The sequence below is a fragment of the Leopardus geoffroyi genome, chromosome C1 (genome assembly GCF_018350155.1).
Source record: "Leopardus geoffroyi isolate Oge1 chromosome C1, O.geoffroyi_Oge1_pat1.0, whole genome shotgun sequence".
NCBI classification, from domain to species: Eukaryota; Metazoa; Chordata; class Mammalia; order Carnivora; family Felidae; genus Leopardus; species Leopardus geoffroyi.
In genome coordinates, this window is record NC_059328.1 from 217,809,761 (window position 1) to 217,828,079 (window position 18,319).

The window sequence follows — 18,319 nt, forward strand, 5'->3', positions numbered from 1 at the left end:
GCAAGGTTTCTGCTTCTGGAATGCTCAGAACAAGGAGACGCGCTTGGTGTCGTGGGAGCATCACGGCTTTGGGAATTCGGAGACCTGAGTATGAATTCTAGCACCCCCCTCCCCCCGCCATGAGCCATGGGTCCCTAGGGAACCACTGTTGCTGCCTTTCTAGGGCTTGGGATCTCAGAAGGGCACCCGTGGGAAGCAGCCGGTGTGGTGTCTCTTGTAGGAACAGAGGAGAGGCACATGGGCTGAGCAGAGAGGACCTGCTTCTGAAGGAGTCAATCCTGGTGGAAGACGGTGTGGGGCCAGGAGCTTAGGATATCTGGGGGAGGGGGTGGGGGGCACCGGAGGCCAGAGTGGGAGAGACCCGCACTGCCCTCTCCGGGTGGGCAGGACACTCACTTTCCCAATTTCTGCTCGTGGCCTCGGGCTCTGCTGGGCAGAGGGTATGGTCACACCAGTTCTAGAGTCCCCTCCAGGGTGAGTTCCTGGAGCCTCGACTGGCGTAAACCAGGGTGGGGGGGGGCGGCGAGAGAAGAGTCTCTCTGGGTCCAAATACCTTCAAACGACCAGGCTTAACTCGCGGAGCTGTACGCGAAAGGGAGGATTTTACCGCATTTCAATTGTAGCTTCACTTTAAAAAGGAAACAAGCAAACAAATAAAACAATCCCCAGAACGAAGCATCCCAAGACCTCTTCCAGAAAGAATGCGCACTTGCTGGGGCTCTGCAGGCATGTCACCCCCCGCGCCCTGGAGGCTTGACGCGCATCCCACGCGGTCTAACTTGTGTTTGCCTGCCCTGTCATTACCCCCTTAGCCTCGTCCCCACTCCAGCCCTCGCAGCCCTGCCTCTCCCTGCTCCGCCGCTGGCCAGGCTCTCTTTCTAGAGCTTCCCAATGCAACACTCTGGAAAGACGCCTCCCGCTGTGACGACAAAGGTCCCACAGCCCGGGATGAAAGGCTGCAAACTTTGTGTCTGGAAAGTGATGGCCTACCTCTGTGCTTGAAGTAATTATGGTGGGGTAGCATGTGCCACACAACGTTGCAAGGATTCCATATGTATTCATCTGTGTTATCCTGCCTGTGAGGTAGGGGCTATGAATAGCATTTTAAGATGAGGAAACGGAAGCACAGAGAGGTTAAGTGAGTGGCTCGAGGTCACACAGCATGTAAGTGCCATAGCCGGGATTTGAACCCATGCTGCTTGGCTCTATAACCTCTACTCCTGCATACGTGGGTAATGTAAATGTACATCATTGATAACGGCACATAATAAGATCAAAAGGTAGTGGCTGTGTCTACCACATTCCCGGCCTGGCTCACCCTGCTGAGGATGGGGATCATCCCAAGCCCCCAAGACCTCTTCTCTTACTCATCCCTTCTGATTGTGTGTTGGCTTGAATAGCGGGGTAAGGCTACCTAATTTATACTCTTCCAGATTCCCTATTATTATCATAATCGGGACATGTGGAGATCCAAACCCCAAATCTGAATGTATCAGAATAAATAAAATTATTAGAATAATAAAATTAACTACCCTGCACGTGCTCAAGAGCCATATGCGGCTTACGGCCACCGCCCTGGACCGCACGGATCCAGGCCGTCTCCAGCTCTGCAGGAAGGCCGACGGGACAGCGCTGGTCTCGAGGGACCCAAGGTGCATTCTGTCCTTCGTCACGAAAGTCACCGGTGAATGCAAAGCAGAGTGCTTATCTCACAGCCGTTGAGGGCTGTGGTCGGCTGAGCCACGGTTCCCAGAGATACTGGGTCCTGATCCCTGGAGCCTGTGAATGTTATCTTATAGGGGAAAAGGGGCTCCGTAAGTGTGACTGAATCAAGGATGTGAGACAGGGAGATGATCCCGGGTTACGCAATCAAAGGTGTTCTCAGGACAGAGGAGCGCGGGGAGATTAAGCACCCGGGGGAGAGGTGGGGGCGGTGAGATGGCACAGCAGAGAAGGGACGGAGCCACAAGCCAAGAAATGCCAGCCGCCTCCAGAGGCAGCAAGAGAGGCTGAGAAACAGACTCTCCCTGGGGCTTCCAGATGGCACACCGCGGCCCCCTTGAGTTCACACGTCCGATTTCCAGAAGCGGGAGAAAATAAACTCGTACCGGTTTAAGCCACCGTGTTTGTGATCATTTGCCACAGAAGCAATGGCAGGTTAATGCAAGGGTTAAATGAGTTAGTGTGTAAAGTATTGAGAATTCCCAGTACTGAACAGACGCTCCATAACTGGGAGCCTCTGTTTGTTGTTATTATCATTTCAGATGAATACACACCTTAGGTACCCAGTCACCAAACGGTTCTAATTACAAGGGAGGCCAGTGGTGCGTTAGGGCAAGGAGCGCTCACAAGGGCAAGGGCTCTGGGGGCAGGACTGAGGGTTAGGTGGAGGAAGCCGTGTTCCCTGGATGAACGACCAAAGCACCCGCCAGCTGAGGCCGTGTTTCCAAGATTGCGATATTTGCCAAAAACTGCTATTTCGAATGGTTCAGCCTGCACAGAGGACTATAAACACAACTGGCTCAGTTTCCAGAAGATTCTCGGCTCCTGGAGCCCAAGTGTGAATCGAAGGGAAACACAGCACAGGAGCGGGCGTCAAGGTGAACCCTCCCCCCTGCTTCACCGGGCGGGGAAGGAGCCAGAAGAGTAACTGTGGGGGATGGAGAGACAGTAGCAGCCACATTGTTCCCATGACTCCGTATCTAAGAAAATCCAAGAGAGTCAAGTAAAGGGCTGCTGGAAATAACCTGAGAGTTCACTTAGCTAATGGTGCAAATTATATAAAATATACGACTAACAGCATGGAGAACACAGTGAGTAATATTGTAACAACGCTGGGTGGTGACAGATGGGGACCACACCTGTGGCGAGCGCTGTATAATGTACAGACTTGTGGCATCGCTGTGTTGCACAGCAAACTAACAGCGTTCTATGTCCACCGTACTTCAGTAATAAAACAAGAAATCAGTAAGCAAAATATACAACTAATAACAGTAGAAAATACTACTTGGAGAAAATCTTATAAAATACAAAAACACCAAAAAAGTCCGTAACTCTGGGGCCCCGGTATTGCCTCTGTGCTGCCTCATTAACCCCCACAACACCCCCAGGCAGCAGGGGTGGTGACCGCCTCGTGCAGGTGGCCAGGGTGGGGCTCAGGGGCGCCTGGGGCACAGAAAGTGAGCAGTGGGATCTTTCTTTCTTTTCTTTCTTTCTTTCTTTCTTTTCTTTTTTTTTTTTTTAACATTTATTTGTTATTGAGAGACAGAGCACAAGCAGGGGAGGGGCAGAGAGAGAGGGAGACATAGAATCCGAAGCAGGCTCCGGGCTCCGAGCTGTTGGCACAGAGCCCGACGCGGGGCTCGAACCCACGAACCGTGAGCTCATGACCTGAGCCGAAGTCGGTCGCTTAACCGACTGAGCCACTCGGGCGCCCCTATGAGCAGTGGGTTCTTAACGCTGCGTTATTTATCATTTCTCTCCTTCCCCGTCTTTCCTCCTCTCTCTTTCTAGCTTTCTTACAGGCCAGCTAAAAAAAATCAAAGGCAAATGGTAACTCAGAAGTCATTATTGCAATAATGTATCCAAAACAGCTTTAGTATCAGTAACACACATGACTACATTTTAGAAAATCACTTAAAAAGATGATGTCACAGAGAGAAGCAGATACGAGTCAGGGGGGGTTCACAGAGAGGATGCTGCTGAGAAAACCCCAGTTTTCCACCCCACCCCCACCCCCCACCCCCATTAATGACATAGGTGCAAATGGAAAGATTACCAAGAGCACTTTTCTTTCATCAATTTGACAAAAGATTAAAAAGGTAATAATCTATGCATTCACTAGTGTGCCCACCTCACAGAAGGCTAACCAAGCACTAAAAACATCTTCTGGCAAATATCTTAAGGACGTGGGAAAACCCAATGTTACCTTTTAAAAAATTTAAAAAGATTCGTAAAATTGAAATTAAGTACACGTGTGAGGGAAAAAGACGCAAGGAGATTTAGGGAGAACTTTTACAGTGGCGACCTTGGCGAGCCGGGATCAGGAACAATCTTAATCTTCCTCTTTAAGCCCCTCCCCACCTCGCACATTTTCTACACGAGCATGTGTCACTTTTAACGTTGGAAAAACAGGATTCCTTTAAAGTAATGTGAAAACTGAGTGAAAAAACAGATCCTAGTATAACTTGGCAGCTGTAAGTATTGATGAAATGAGCTCCGAATACGTATTCCAAATCGTGGGCGTATATATAAACTGTAACTTCTGGTAATTTTTCACGTTGTCATTTTGTGTCCTGTTGGAATTTTGCTTGAGGATGGGTCATGTTTCATGTTTCAAAAGACAATATTTGCTTTTTATTTGTCTTTGATTTAAAAAAGCAAGGAAAAGGATTTTTATCAAAGTCAATCAGTTAAATGTAATCCAATTAGGAAAATAAATTTGCCCTTGACCTTACGTTACTTCAAAAAGAGGAGTCTTTATGTCTTTGGGAGTGATGCTCCCCATACCCGTGGGACCCTAACTCGGTCTCCAAACTGTCAGGCCAGTGACACCCGGGTGAACTGCTCTCAAGGACTGGCCAGCGAGGGCTGGGTCTCCAGAGGAGCCACGTCCCCAGGAACAATGGAAGGGGCCCTTCCCTCCTTTATTTATTAAAAAAAAAAAGGATTCTAATTAATTTTTTTTTTAACATTTATCTATTTTTGAGACAGAGAGAGACAGAACATGAATGGCGGAGGGTCAGAGAGAGAGGGAGACACAGAATCCGAAGAAGGCTCCAGGCTCTGAGCTGTCGGCACAGAGCCCGACGCGGGGCTCGAACTCACGGACCCTGAGATCATGACCTGGGCCGAAGTCGGACCCTTAACCGACTGAGCCACCCAGGTGCCCCAAAAGGATTCTAATTATGAACCAACATGATATCACCCAGAGACTCAATTCTTTTGAAGTTATGCCCTTCTACCCAAATGTGCACAACGGCACAAAATCATCCCGAGTGTAGTCGCTCCGGGCACAATTGTGTAATTGGCCAAGCACGGAACCCGGCGATCCCATCACCTGCACAATTCACCTCTTCCACGTGGAATTCACACACCGCTCCCTTCTCAGCGCCAGGCAGGTCCTGACGGGCCTTGCCCAGTGGTTGGCGGAGGGGCATGTGAGCGAGCGGGTGGTCACAGGACGGGAGAAGCAGTGATGACCTGACGTCCGGGTCTCGGCGCCCCACGTCTCTAAACAGCCCCGCGAAGTAGGTGTGAGTCTTGTCCTCCTATCACAGATGAGGAAATGGCTGCACGGCCATCCCCAGTCTGTGTTCTTTTTTTTTTTTTTTTTTTTTTTTTTTTTTTTTTTTTTTAATTTTTTTTTCAACGTTTATTTATTTTTGGGACAGAGAGAGACAGAGCATGAACGGGGGAGGGGCAGAGAGGGAGGGAGACCAGAACCGGAAACAGGCTCCAGGCTCTGAGCCATCAGCCCAGAGCCCGACGCGGGGCTCAAACTCACGGACCGCGAGATCGTGACCTGGCTGAAGTCGGACACTTAACCGACTGCGCCACCCAGGCGCCCCCCCAGTCTGTGTTCTTAATTGTCCTGCCAGCCGTCAGGGGCAGGGATGGTGGGTGTGGGGCTAGGCAGAGCTCAAGCAGGAGGCAAGGAGGAATTTTGAAGGGAGACCCCTCAGGGAGGGTTTCGTGGAGTCTCGGCCCAAAGGAGAAGTTAGTGAGGCAGAGGAGAAGGGCAGGAGGAAGCAGGAGAAGGTGCGTGAGTGGGGACACCGCCTGAGTCCTTGAGGCTCACCCTTTAAGGGTCTCCATGAAGGAGGGGGGCCAACGTGGAGATCCCAGCAGGTGGCTGAGGAGAATCTGGAAACATCTGAGTGGTGCCTGTCTTCCTTCCCCGTGCAGCTTGGTTGGAGGGGGTTGGAGGGGGTTGGATGGCAGCGAGGAGGAGGGGCCTCGGTGGGTGAGGGTCCGAAGGAGACTGCCCGGGCCCTGAGGCTTGGGCAGGACACCACTCGTGCTCCAGGGGACACGGAGTTCCCAAGAGAAGCAGCATCCCAGCGAGGCCACGCTCAGAAATGAGAGGCCAGGATTGCAGGTGCCCAGCGATCGGGGGCGCGTGGCAGAAACCACAGGCTGCAGAAGGAAGTCCCGGGGACCAAGTGGGTGGTCATTCCTCGTTGGACCAGATGACTACGCTGCGAGCCTATGGGACAGGTGACAGCGCTGACCATAGCATGTGCCCAGACGCTGTCACACTCGTCCGGCCCCTAACTGTCAGCATGAGGGTTGAGCTTCCCTTCGTGGTCAGGTGACCTAAGGGGAAGCGAAGTGGGAAAGCATTCTTGATAGGCATTTGGACGGGCTCCAAATGTACTCAAAACAGCCCGCAAGACGCTCTTTTAAACCGGAAGGCTCGGAGTCACCCACAACCGGCAAATTTAAGCTTTTCTTAGACTGCGTGCAGGAGACAGGGCGGTCCGAGGGCGAGGTTAGAGACAGGAATACTGGGCTTTGCTTTGGAGAACAGAAAAACATGCCCTTTTTAAGGACTGAAAACACTGCTGATGGAATATCGTTACATTTTTAACAGCTTTACTGACGTATAATTGATACATGACCAACTGTCCCTTAAGCGCACAGTTTGAGAGGTCTGGGCTCTATATACGCCCACGAAACCATCACCAGAACGGAGAGTAAGGAGGGAGCCCGATAAAGAAAGGAGAGCGTAGGTGCACATACATGCCACCCTCTGTTAACAGCTGTATTCACTTCTTTATGATCATTACCGGCACAGAATTAGCACAGCCTCAAACTCCGCACTTTAAATATGCTTTCACTGAAAATGCCCCAGTTTGCTATAACGTAGCCTTGGCCAATAGGGTATAAAGGACAAGTTCACAAATTTATTCAATTTTGAATTTTTAAAAATCATCAGCATTTTCAAATTGTATTTCTATTCATTTTTGAGAGACAGAGTGTGAGCAGGGGAGGGGCAGAGAGAGAGAGAGAGAGGGAGACACAGAATCCGAAGCCGGCTCCAGGCTCCGGGCTGTCAGCCCAGAGCCTGACGTGGGGCTCGAACCCACTAACTGTGAGATCATGACCTGAGCTGAAGTCGGCTGCTTAACTGACTGAGACACCCAGGCTCCCCAAATTGTATTTCTATAATAAAGGACAGAGCTTCCCAATCAAAAGCAATTGATTGCTTCCTTTGTTTTAAAAAGTGCTTGGGGTGCCTGGGTGGCTCAGTCGGTTAAGCGTCCAACTTTGGCTCAGGTCATGATCTCACGGTTCACGAGTTCGAGCCCCAGTCAGGCTCTGTGCTGACAGCTCGGAGCCTGGAGCCTGCTTCAGATTCTGTGTCTCCCTCTCTCTCTGCCCCTCCCTAGCTCACACTTACACACACACTCTCTCTCTCTCTCTCTCTGTCAAAAATAAATAAACCTTAAAAAATATATAAAAATTAAAAAATGCTTTATTTTTGAGGGAGAGAGTGCGAGTGGGGGAGGGGCAGAGACGGAGGGACAGAGGATCTGAAGTGGGCTCTGTGCCGAGGTCAATGAGCCCAATGTGGGGCTCAAACTTACAAACTGCAAAATCATGCTCTGAGCCGAAGTTGGACACTCAGCTGACTGAGCCACCCAGGCGCCTCGAGCATTAAAATAATTTTAAGAATTATTTATTTGTTTTCAGGGAGATAGAGAGTTAGGGAGGGAGAGAAGGAGGAAGGGGCAGAGAGAGAGAGAGGGAGAGAGAATCTCAAGCAGGCTCCGTACTGTCAGTGCAGAGCCCAATGAGGGGCTCGAACTCACGAAACAGGAGATCGTGACCTGAGCTGAAGTTAAGAGTCGGATGCTTAAGTGACTGAGCCATCCAGGCACCCCACTGAATTGCTTTCTTTAAAAAAATTTTTTTAAAGTTTTTTAATTTATTTTGAGAGAGAGAGAGGGAGAGAGTGAGAGAGAGAGAGAGAGAGAGAGGCACAGAGAGATAGGAGAGGGAGAGGATCCCAAGCAGGCTCCTCACTGTCAGCACAGACCTTGACACGGGGCTCGAACTCACAAATCATGAGATCGTTACCTGGGCCAAAGTCAAGAGTCGGACGCTTAACTGGCCGAGCCATTCAGGCGCCCCTGAATTGCTTTCTTTGAAGAAAGTTTGTTATGAAATTTAAGTGTTGAGGAAACTATCAGAATGCCATACAAATTTAACACGAGTGGTTGACGACGGCTGCGTATCTCTAAACCTTGATGTACGTGTGATATCTGGTGCTGCAGAACATGTTACATCAGAACTTAGATGCACGTTTATGTCGTCGCTGTTTCTGTGGGGAGGGGACCAGACGTGGCTGCCCTGGGTGCCTCTGCCTCCAGGTCTGCCACCAGGCTGCAAACCACGGGTGTGGTCTCATCTGAAGGCTCTCTGGGGGAGAATCCACGTCCACGGTCATCACGCGGCTGTGACGGAAGTTGGTTCTTCCCCGGCTGCTGGATCGAGGCCCTCCGTTCCTTCCCGTGTGGGACTAGCACACAACGTGGCCGCTGACTTCTCTCAGGGCAGCGAGGGAGAGAGCCAGAGAGAGGGCAAGAGAGGCAGGCAGGAAGGCAGTGACACCCCATCACTGTGGCTCTGTTCTTCCTTCAGAAGCGAGTTACAGGTCTACATCACAGTCAAGGGAAGGACATTACGGCAACAAGAGGTGAAGTCCCTGGAGGTCATCTCAGAGGCTGAGACATAAATACCTTTTAACGGGATTCTCTACTGTCAACAGTCAAAGTCTCCGGTTCTGAGAAGCCAGCCAAAGTTGGTGTCTGAGCGTCTCTGAACCCGGTACGATGCGGCACAGCTCCCCGTAAAGGAAACAGACGGCCGAGTCTGGCCTCCGCGGCTCCTGGGACGGAGCACTACAATCTGCCCTCTTTTTCTCCGCCCCCACCCCCCGCCTTGAAATAAAACAGATTTTCAAACTGCTCGAATTAGGCTGCCTGCAAAGTGTTTGTTCCGCTGTGTGGAAACTTCGGTGTTCCACGAGTGTCTGTCCCAACCACGTGTGATTCTCTAAAAACGAATACGTTTCAAAAACCCTCTTTCGTAAAGCAAGCTCTAAGTCAGTTAACCTTTCACGCAAGGGCATTAAAGAGGACCCTTCACGCAGACCCTGGGGCCTGGTCCCCAGAGCTGCTACCCACCCAGCATTTCAAGGAGGCCCAGGGCCCCGGTGTCAGGTCACCGATGCAGCAGTTGCCTCACAGAATTCTGACAGAGAAGGGCTGTGACTGAGAATCCCAAGCTCATACAAGGAGACGGGCTGGCCAGATCCCAGGACCTGCTTGTGACTGGATCCCTCGGCTTCCAGCCAGACGTGGCCCAGGAAGTCCACCAACATGGGGCTGTGTCATCTACCCATGACATTCAATTCCATGTGGTCACAAAAGTACCATATGGGCCTTATTAAAAAAAAAAAAAAAAAAAAAACCAAAACACCAGCACAAAAAGCAATCTCATTAAAAGAAAAAAAAGTTCGTTCCTGAATTCTTAGCCCTGACATTCCGCTTTCTAAAATGAAGCTTAAAACTCCATGAATCAGGGGGGGCCTGGAAGCTCAGTCGGTTAAGCTGTCCAACTCTTGATTTCAGCTCAGGTCGTGATCTCAGGGTTTGTGGGTTCGAGCCCTGCATGCTGACAGCATAGCGCCTGTGTGGGATTTTTCTCTCTCCCTCTCTCTCTGCCCCTTCTCTGCTCTGTCTCTCAAAATAAATAAACTTAAAAAAAAAAAAAACCCATGAGTCTATCTACAAGGACATGCTTCTGTGCTTAAAAACATACAAGAACCTCAACCCCTACAGAAGAGACCATCGGGACACATCACCGGGCCGCTCGCGCTTACCTGCATTCGATGAACCAATGCCGAATCTGGTCTTGAAGGTTCTCCTTGATATCTGGACCTTCTATTAATTTCAGATCATCCTTGATTGTGACCAAGGCTTCTCTGTATTTCTCTTCATGCTTTATCTGCACCTCATTCCTCAGGGAGGTCACCTTTTCAGCCTGGATTATGGTGGCACTGACTTCATTAAACAGGGGAGGTGGATTCTGAAAACACAAGATCATAAAGGTTCTCATGCCAAAGAACACCAGACACTCGTGAAATATGTTGATGTCTCTGGTGGCGTCTTATCAAGGCATACAAGACATGCACACAGAACGAAAGAATCATGGCTGGCGGGCGGGTCTTAAGAAGTGATTCACCACCGTGGGGAGGAAAGATGGGGATCACTCCATACCATCTGGCAGCTGGGGGGCGGTTAGCTGGAAAAAAAGCATATTCAATAAATACGACAAAAAACTGTTCACACGATGGAAAGTCACATGTTTCCAAATCTTGGTTAATGGGACAGCAAAGGTTATAGAGGAAGAAAGTATTTGAAGCAAGTGGAAAGTTTGGGTGCTCTGATTGCAAGAAAAACTACCCCCAAACCAACCCTGCAAACATCCCTTCCGTTGTTAAAGACCTCCCAGGGAGGAAATTCTCAGCTGACTCCGGACATTCACCCTGATATTACATCTTGTTGGTACAATGTTCTACCTTAAAATCTGCTGGTTAGCAAGTCAACAGAAGTCCGGCTAGGGAGTGCCAATCAAATGCTCAGCCCTGCTCCAACATCTATGGGGTGGTGGTGAGGAGAAAATACACAATCACCTTGAGGGGAGCCTGGCTGGCTCAGTCCATAGGGGATGTGACTCCTGATCTCAGGGTCACGAGTTCAAGCATCTCATTGGGTGCAGCACTCACGTAAAAAAAAACCAAATCACTTTGAGACATAATTCCTGTTCTTTAGGATCCTCTAAAACGGAATTGGCACGACACGGTAGGGAAAAATGCCAGCCGCCCTAACGACATTTTGCAACATGGGTTTGGATGGAAGTTTCGGACCAAAAAGGGACTTGGAGAAGGAAGACGCCACAGGGCAGTTGTACCTGGTATTATATCCCTGAAGCTCTGCTTCCTTCACAGATAGAGGATCTGAGCTCTAAGCAGTTCAGAGAGTCAGCCCAGGCCAGAGAGCAGATAAAGGGCACACTCAGTGGTCAGCTGGAGCCAGCCCGCGACGGCTCATGAGATCCAATTGACCCATTTTCTAGAATTTTGCAAGCTGGCTGTTAAATGCATTGTTCATTGTGAGCATTTTAGAATGCTAATTTCTATAAACTTACAATTAAGTAAATTACGTTACGAAGTCCTCAATACTCAAAACTCATCACTTCCTTTTTTTTTTTTTTTAATTTTTTTTTTCAACGTTTATTTATTTTTGGGACAGAGAGAGACAGAGCATGAACGGGGGAGGGGCAGAGAGAGAGAGGGAGACACAGAATCGGAAACAGGCTCCAGGCTCTGAGCCATCAGCCCAGAGCCTGACGCGGGGCTCGAACTCCCGGACCGCGAGATCGTGACCTGGCTGAAGTCGGACGCTTAACCGACTGCGCCACCCAGGCGCCCCAAAACTCATCACTTCCTAATGATCTGACTGGGTGTTACTATATCATCTGCGCTCTCGGCATTATGTATATCTGCCCTAGCTCCACGGTGAAAATACTACAAAAAGTGTGCCACGGCACCTATCATCCCAACTGCGTTGTATCGGTTAGCGGCTTGAATGGGCGATGGGGATATTTACACTGTGGAAATGAGCAAATGCTCCCGAAGTTGAAGCAGAAGTTGCTCTGATTTCTCTGTTTACTCTTTTTTCTTGTGTTCCGTTTTCATTTTGCTGAAACACGCCCATGAGCGTAACTTGCAGACTGGATACGTGCAGCCGTGAATCTGCTAAGTCCTTGCACTTTGGAGGTGTTTCCTGGGGCCCCTCCCACCTTTGGCAGTGACCTTGGAGGAAACTTCCAGCACGCAGAGCCGCCCGTGACTGGCTTGTCGGACACGGATGTTCCTCGTACGTAAGCTCTTCTCCCTCCTGCTTTACCCTTGGAGCTCTGAACGTTTATCAAAATGTGTCCAGGCGTGGAAACTTATTCATTCATCACACTCTCCATTTGGTGGGTCTATTCACTATAAAAAACTGTGTCTTCGACTCTGAAAATTTCCCTGCTATTATTGCCTCTTCCCCCATTTCTCTCTCTGCAATAAATGTTAGATAAAATTGCCAGGCCACCAGATTTATCTTCTGCTAGGCTGAACTTTTCTCCTGTATGTTCCATTTCTCCTTTATCTATTTGCGCTGTGTTATAGGAGGTTTCCTGAACATTATCTTCCAGAACTAATTTGATTTTCAGTTATGTCCATTGATTAATTTGGATTTATTTATAATTTTTTAAAAAGTTTACTTATTTAGAGAGAGAGAGCATCAGGGGAGGGAGGGAGGGAGGGAGGGAGACAGAGGGAGAGAGGAGAGAGAGAGATAGAGAGAGAGAATCCCAAGCAGGCTCCAGGCTGTCAGCACAGAGCCTGACGTGGGGCTCGAACGCACGAACCGTGAGATCATGACCTTAGCCAAAGTTGGATGCTTAACCGATGGAGCCACCCAGATGCCCCTGGGGAAGTTCTTTTAGAGGCAACATATCCTCAAATCTACTGGTGACTTATTTATCCACATTTTCTTTTTTTCTTCAAAATTCTGGAGAGCTTAAAAAAAAAAAAACAGATTCCCAGTTTAATCCTGGGAGTGAGGAAGAATCAAGAAACTAGTAGTCTTGGAAAATCTTCAGGTGATTCTGATAACTATCCAGGCCAGGGTTTGGTAACCTGTAGCCCGCAGGTCAAACCTGGCTCAAATGCATGTTTTTGTCAATAAAGTGATCCTGGATCACAGCCGAGCCCATTTATTTACATATTGTCTGTGGCTGCTTTCGTACTACAAGGACAATGCTGAATGGTTGTGGCAGAGATTGTCTGGCCTGCAAAGCCTAAAATGATGACAGAGAAGGAGGAGGGCGAGGAGGAGGAGGGGGCGGGGAAGGAGGAGGAAGGGTTGTTTAAAAGAAGCATCACAGAAGATGACGCACGTATCATTTCCTGAATGAGTACACCCTCACTCTGCAGAAGTAATCCCTCAACCCTTACAATAATCCGGTCAAGCGGGTATTTTTATCATATAAGAAATGAACCACAGAGGCTAATTAACTTTCCCAAATTCACACAGCTGGCAAATGGGAGAGGTAGGAAACAATCAATCCCTGGCTTGTCTGACCCAAAGCCATGGTATGGGGTTTGGGATAGAAGCCTGGATGTAAGTTGAGGCTCAGCCATGTGCTACCTCTAAGAGTTTGTAAAAGGCATTGACACTGTCAAGGTTTAGTTTCCTCCTCTTTAATGGGAACAGTATCACACTGCGAAGACTGAGTGAAGTGCTCTATGTGAGATTCTGCTACAGAGCCTGGCACCACGTGAGCCCTCGGTGCATTTACTGTGGTCGCCGCCATGTCAGCAGGTGCACAGACGTCTAAGTCTGTGAAACCCAGGAGTGCTAGGGGGCTACCATATAAAGAAAATTTCAGGGGTAAGAGAAAAACATTGAAGTTCATTTCAAAAGCTTCAAAACAAATACAGGATAAAACTCAAACATAGAACAAAATTTTGCCTTGTTTACAAAAGACATTAACAACATTACAAATTTAAATTAATTAGTTGGAAAAACATAATCTTAAACACTCAATTGATGCTATATACTAAAATAAGTTCCAAATGGATGAAATAGTTAATTGTAACACGTATGCACATAAGTGTGCATGCACGTGCACACACATACACACACACACACACACACAATCTCTGAGAAATACCTGTGAATCTCTGGGAGTGATTTGTCAACTAGAAATACAATCAAGATGCTGTTAGAATACAGCACCCACTTAACAACACAAAGTCAGTGAAAAAAGATGAAAAAAATTACACATATAACACTTTAAAAATATGCATTGAAAAGTCTAAGGAAATAATCCAATTGTCTGAGTTAAATATAATGAAAACACACTTTTATGGTAGGAAAAAAAAACCCAAACCACTTTATAAGTGAATCTAGAATGAAAATCATAGGATCACTTTAAAGAACAACGTTGAAAACAAATGATCTAAATTTCCTTGCTATGCGTGTGCTCAAATGCCTGACTCTACATTCCGTATCTTGTGCCAAAACAGATAGAAATTTCCTTTATTTAATCATTTTAAAAAGTACCCGATTCTTGTATTTTCCAGGGGATATTTTTTATTCCTAGTATGTACATTTTCAATGTATGAAGTAGAATCTTACAATTCACATATTTTTACCTGATCTCTTCAATGACTATTTAAAAAAAATTTTTTTTAACGTTTATTTATTTCTGAGAGAGACAGAGACAGAATGCGAGTGGGTTAGGGGCAGAGAGAGAGGGAGACACAGAATCCGAAGCAGGCTCCAGGCTCCGAGCTGTCAGCACAGAGCCGGACGTGGGGCTTGAACTCACGAGCTGTGAGATCATGACCTGAGCCGAAGTCAGATGCTCAACTGACTGAGCCACCCAGGTGCCCCACTTCAACGACTATTTTAAGTTCACGGTGTCCGTGAAGAGGTTAAAATAGATCTGTACCCCAATTTTTTTTGTCTGCGATGAACGTGTAAAATTGTTTTGAAGTCTTGCATTAATTTTCTGATTCTCTATCAGCCAATCATAGGATCTTGCTTTTCCCTCCCTTACATTGTTCTTATGGTAATTTACAGCAGATTTCTTTCATAGATGTACACATGCAAAATATATTTTTAGCTCGTCTTTTTCCCTTTTGTCTCTAAAAATGAAACACTGAGGAGGTGACTCTGATTTGGGTCTTGGCAATAGCTCCAGAACTCTGCGAAGCATTCAGCCAACTTCCTTACACTCGCACGATCTTTGAGCAAAGCAGAGAAATTTCTCAGCTCTCACTGGAGTTTTGCAACAACCCCAGTGGTATGCACTCTGTCCTGAGCGTTCTTCCTCTACATTCCTTGACTGGTGTCCACGTCCGTTTTGGAGGTAGATACGAGGATGTGACTATCCCACTGAACAGACGAGGACCCTGAGGATCATACCTAAGTGGCTCTCCCAAGTCGTTCTACATTAACGAAGCAGCTGGTAGTAGGGTTTCCCGACTCCTTCCGTTCAGTGTTCCTCCCGTGACACCATGCTGTGCCGTTAATACGTGTGTATTCATGCATGTTTCTTGATATAGACTTTCTCTGACGAAAAATACATTTGGGGTCATTTGCAGCTTCTTTCTCTAGTTGCTTTTGAATTTAAAGGTTATAATATATTTAGGTCCTATGTTAATGAGCAGCTTTTCCTTTGGGCTAAGATATCTTTTCCTCATTAGCAACTTTGGTCATATGGAATTCAAATTTGTTAACTCACCGCATAAACAGCAACTCATTTAAAAATAAATGACAAATATTAAAGGGAAATAGAGAACATGATAATATAGTATATATTGGAATACATCAGCTGTAGAATAATGCATCTTAATGAAGGCTTCCCATGTGAATAAACCATTATATTTACAAGCTTTCCACAGTTAATGACCCGGAACCGCATAGCGAAACCTACGTTTATAGCAAGGTCCTCTGTCAGCAAAAATATACATATTAATAATTGATGTTGCCGTAAACATAGGACATCTGATGATGCTTCCCGGGTTTGCGGGGAAATAGGACTCCACGGTCCATTAACTTAAAATGCTTATCTAATGTTTGATGGGCTTTGTCTTTAAAAATCCTTGTTCAAATTAGTCAGATAAAATGGACATTTGTCCACATGAAAATCTGTTCAATTTATCAGTCACAAATACACTTGCAGATAAGTGATTTAATGCTGGCAACTTTCTCCAGAAGCTCATTGTCTTGGGGGGGTTGCGTCTTTATGGTGCTTTGTTGTCACTGAAGGCGAAGCTGGAACGGGTCTGGGGGAGGGAAAGAGTCCACTCTGGGCAAATGACCACCCCGTGAAATCGCTTGCTGTCATCAGTGCAGAGATTAATTAGCTCCAGAGCCTTCTGATCGCAGCGTGTGCTGGTGTTCATTGGGAAGCATCTAGAGGCGGGCTCAGTGGGCTCCCTGCTCCCGCCTCACGCTGTGGAGGAAACAGCTCTTCGGATGATCCATTTCAAGACGGTGTGTGCGCGTGTGTGCGTGTATGCTCCTTAGTTTATGAAAACAAGCCATTTTGTTCCGTCATTTCGTTCCAGAGTAACAGACCTATATTTATATGCGTGTGTTTATACAAATACACCTACTTAAAAAAGAGGAACCCAGCAGAAGAAGTGGAATAAAATTGTAAGCAGACCCATAGCCAACGGTAGTCTCCTGCCCTCTGCCCAGAGTAGTTATGGTAAGGCCTTATTTTAGGATGCCGCAATTTTAGTGCGTGCAAAACTATTAGATAATAAAAAATTTTCTAGCTCGTTAAGCCTAACTTCTAAAAATTGTTTCATAGATTTAAGATTTGCTTCCTTAGGAGCTGGGCTAGGACAGTAACGTTGAGTTTACAACTGATAAGTGATAGAAGCTTACTCAGCCACATTTGTGTCCTACTTTCTTTGAAATACGTATTTTTTTTTCTTGAGAGAGAGAGAGAGAGCGAGCGAGCTCAGGCTGGGGAGAGGAGCAGAGAGAGAGAAAGAGAGGGAATCTCAAGCAGGCTTCATGCTCAGCATAGAGCCCGACTCAGGGCTCAATCCCACGACCTTGGGATCATGACCTGAGCAGAAATCAAGAGTCAGACGCTCAACTGACCGAACCACCCAGGTGCCCCTCTTTAAATATTTTTAAAATAAACACTTTGATGCCACTTGTAGGCTGTGAGGCACTAGTTTAAGTGGTTTACAAATACTAATTTATTCCTCCTAATAACCTTATGAGTAGGTGGCATTATTATCTTCATTTTATACAGGAGGAAACTGAGGCACTGAAAGGTCAAGAACTTGACCAGGGTCACACAGCCATGAAGCGGCAGTCTGGGGCTTTGACCCAAGGCGTCTATTTCCGGCATCTCTGCTCCCACCCTCTATGCTCAGCTGTGTCTCTCCGCTGATAGGTTTCTTCCAGCTTAACTCATTTTGTCTGAAAATGTTAAAAAAAAAAATTTTTTTAACATTTACTTATTATTGAGAGACAGAGAGAGAGAGAGAGAGAGAGAGAGAGAGAAAGCACGAGCAGGGGAGGGGCAGAGAGAGGGGGAGACACAGAATCCGAAGCAGGCTCCAGGCTCTGAGCCATCAGCACAGAGCCCGACGCGGGGCTCGAACCCGCAAATTGCAAGATCGTGACCTGAGCCGAAGTCAGACATTTAACCGACTGAGCCACCCAGGTGCCCCTGAAAATGTTTTTTTTTTTTTTTTAATGGGTACTATAGATCATACTTTAAAAAATGTGCATTTGTAATTTTGGTAGATACTGCCTATGCTTTCCCGCAAAGACGTTGCAGGATTTCCTCTTCGCATAGCAGTGTACAAAGCCCATCTTTCCATACTTAACTTAAATAGATAAAAAAAGTTGGGCAGTTTAGTAGGCAATTTAGAATCACGAAGGACGTGAACATCTAAACCCATGATATTAAATCATTTGAAGAAAAGTAACAGCTGGTGCTCACATAGTGCTTACTGTGTGCTCTACAGGAGACACTACCTTAAATGCTTTCCAGAGAGCAGTTTCCTTAGAAATTAACACGAAATCTACGAGTGTGGTGCCATGGCCATCTCCATCCCGCCTATGTGGAAATCGTGGCACCCAGAAGTCATGTCACTCCCGGAAGTCCCCACAGCTGGGAAACGGTAGAACCAGATCTGAACGCGGATGGGCGGGCTCCGGAATTCATGGCCTTCACCACTCTACCTGCTACATTAACAGACTGTGTAACAAGCCCAAATCTAAGGTAGTTGAGGATGAACGTTCTGCCCTTGGATGTAGGCTAAGAAATTCTGGGATCAGGGGCGCCTGGGCGGCTCAGTTGGTTAAGTGTCTGACTTCGGTTCAGGTCATGATCTCATGGTTCGTGAGTTCAAGCCCCGCGTGGGGCTCTGTGTTGACAGCTCATAGCCTGGAGCCTGCTTCGGATTCTGTGTCCCCCTCTCTCTCTGTTCTGCCTCGCTCCTGCTGTGTCCCCCTCTCTCTCAAAAATAAATAAACGTTAAAAAAATTAAAAAAAAAAAAAAGAAATCCTGGGATCAGGCTACAAAGGAAGGATAAGGAAGAGAATTCTTTTTGTCATGTAATTTCTGATGGTCTGGGGACGCGGAACAAGAATAAAGCAGAATTAAAACAGTAACAACTTAATATCAAACGAAAGGTTTCTGAGTAGGTAG

At 47.2% G+C, this 18,319-nt stretch overlaps 1 protein-coding gene across 1 annotated transcript in view; it reads right to left on the bottom strand.

Moving 5' to 3' along the window:
• Positions 1-18,319, bottom strand: part of IQCA1 (IQ motif containing with AAA domain 1) — a 159,131-nt gene that overhangs the window by 112,592 nt on the left and 28,220 nt on the right. Inside the window, exon 6 of the mRNA XM_045481838.1 lies at positions 9,893-10,098. Coding sequence (XP_045337794.1) covers positions 9,893-10,098 — 206 coding nt within the window. The remainder of the gene's footprint in view (positions 1-9,892; positions 10,099-18,319) is intronic.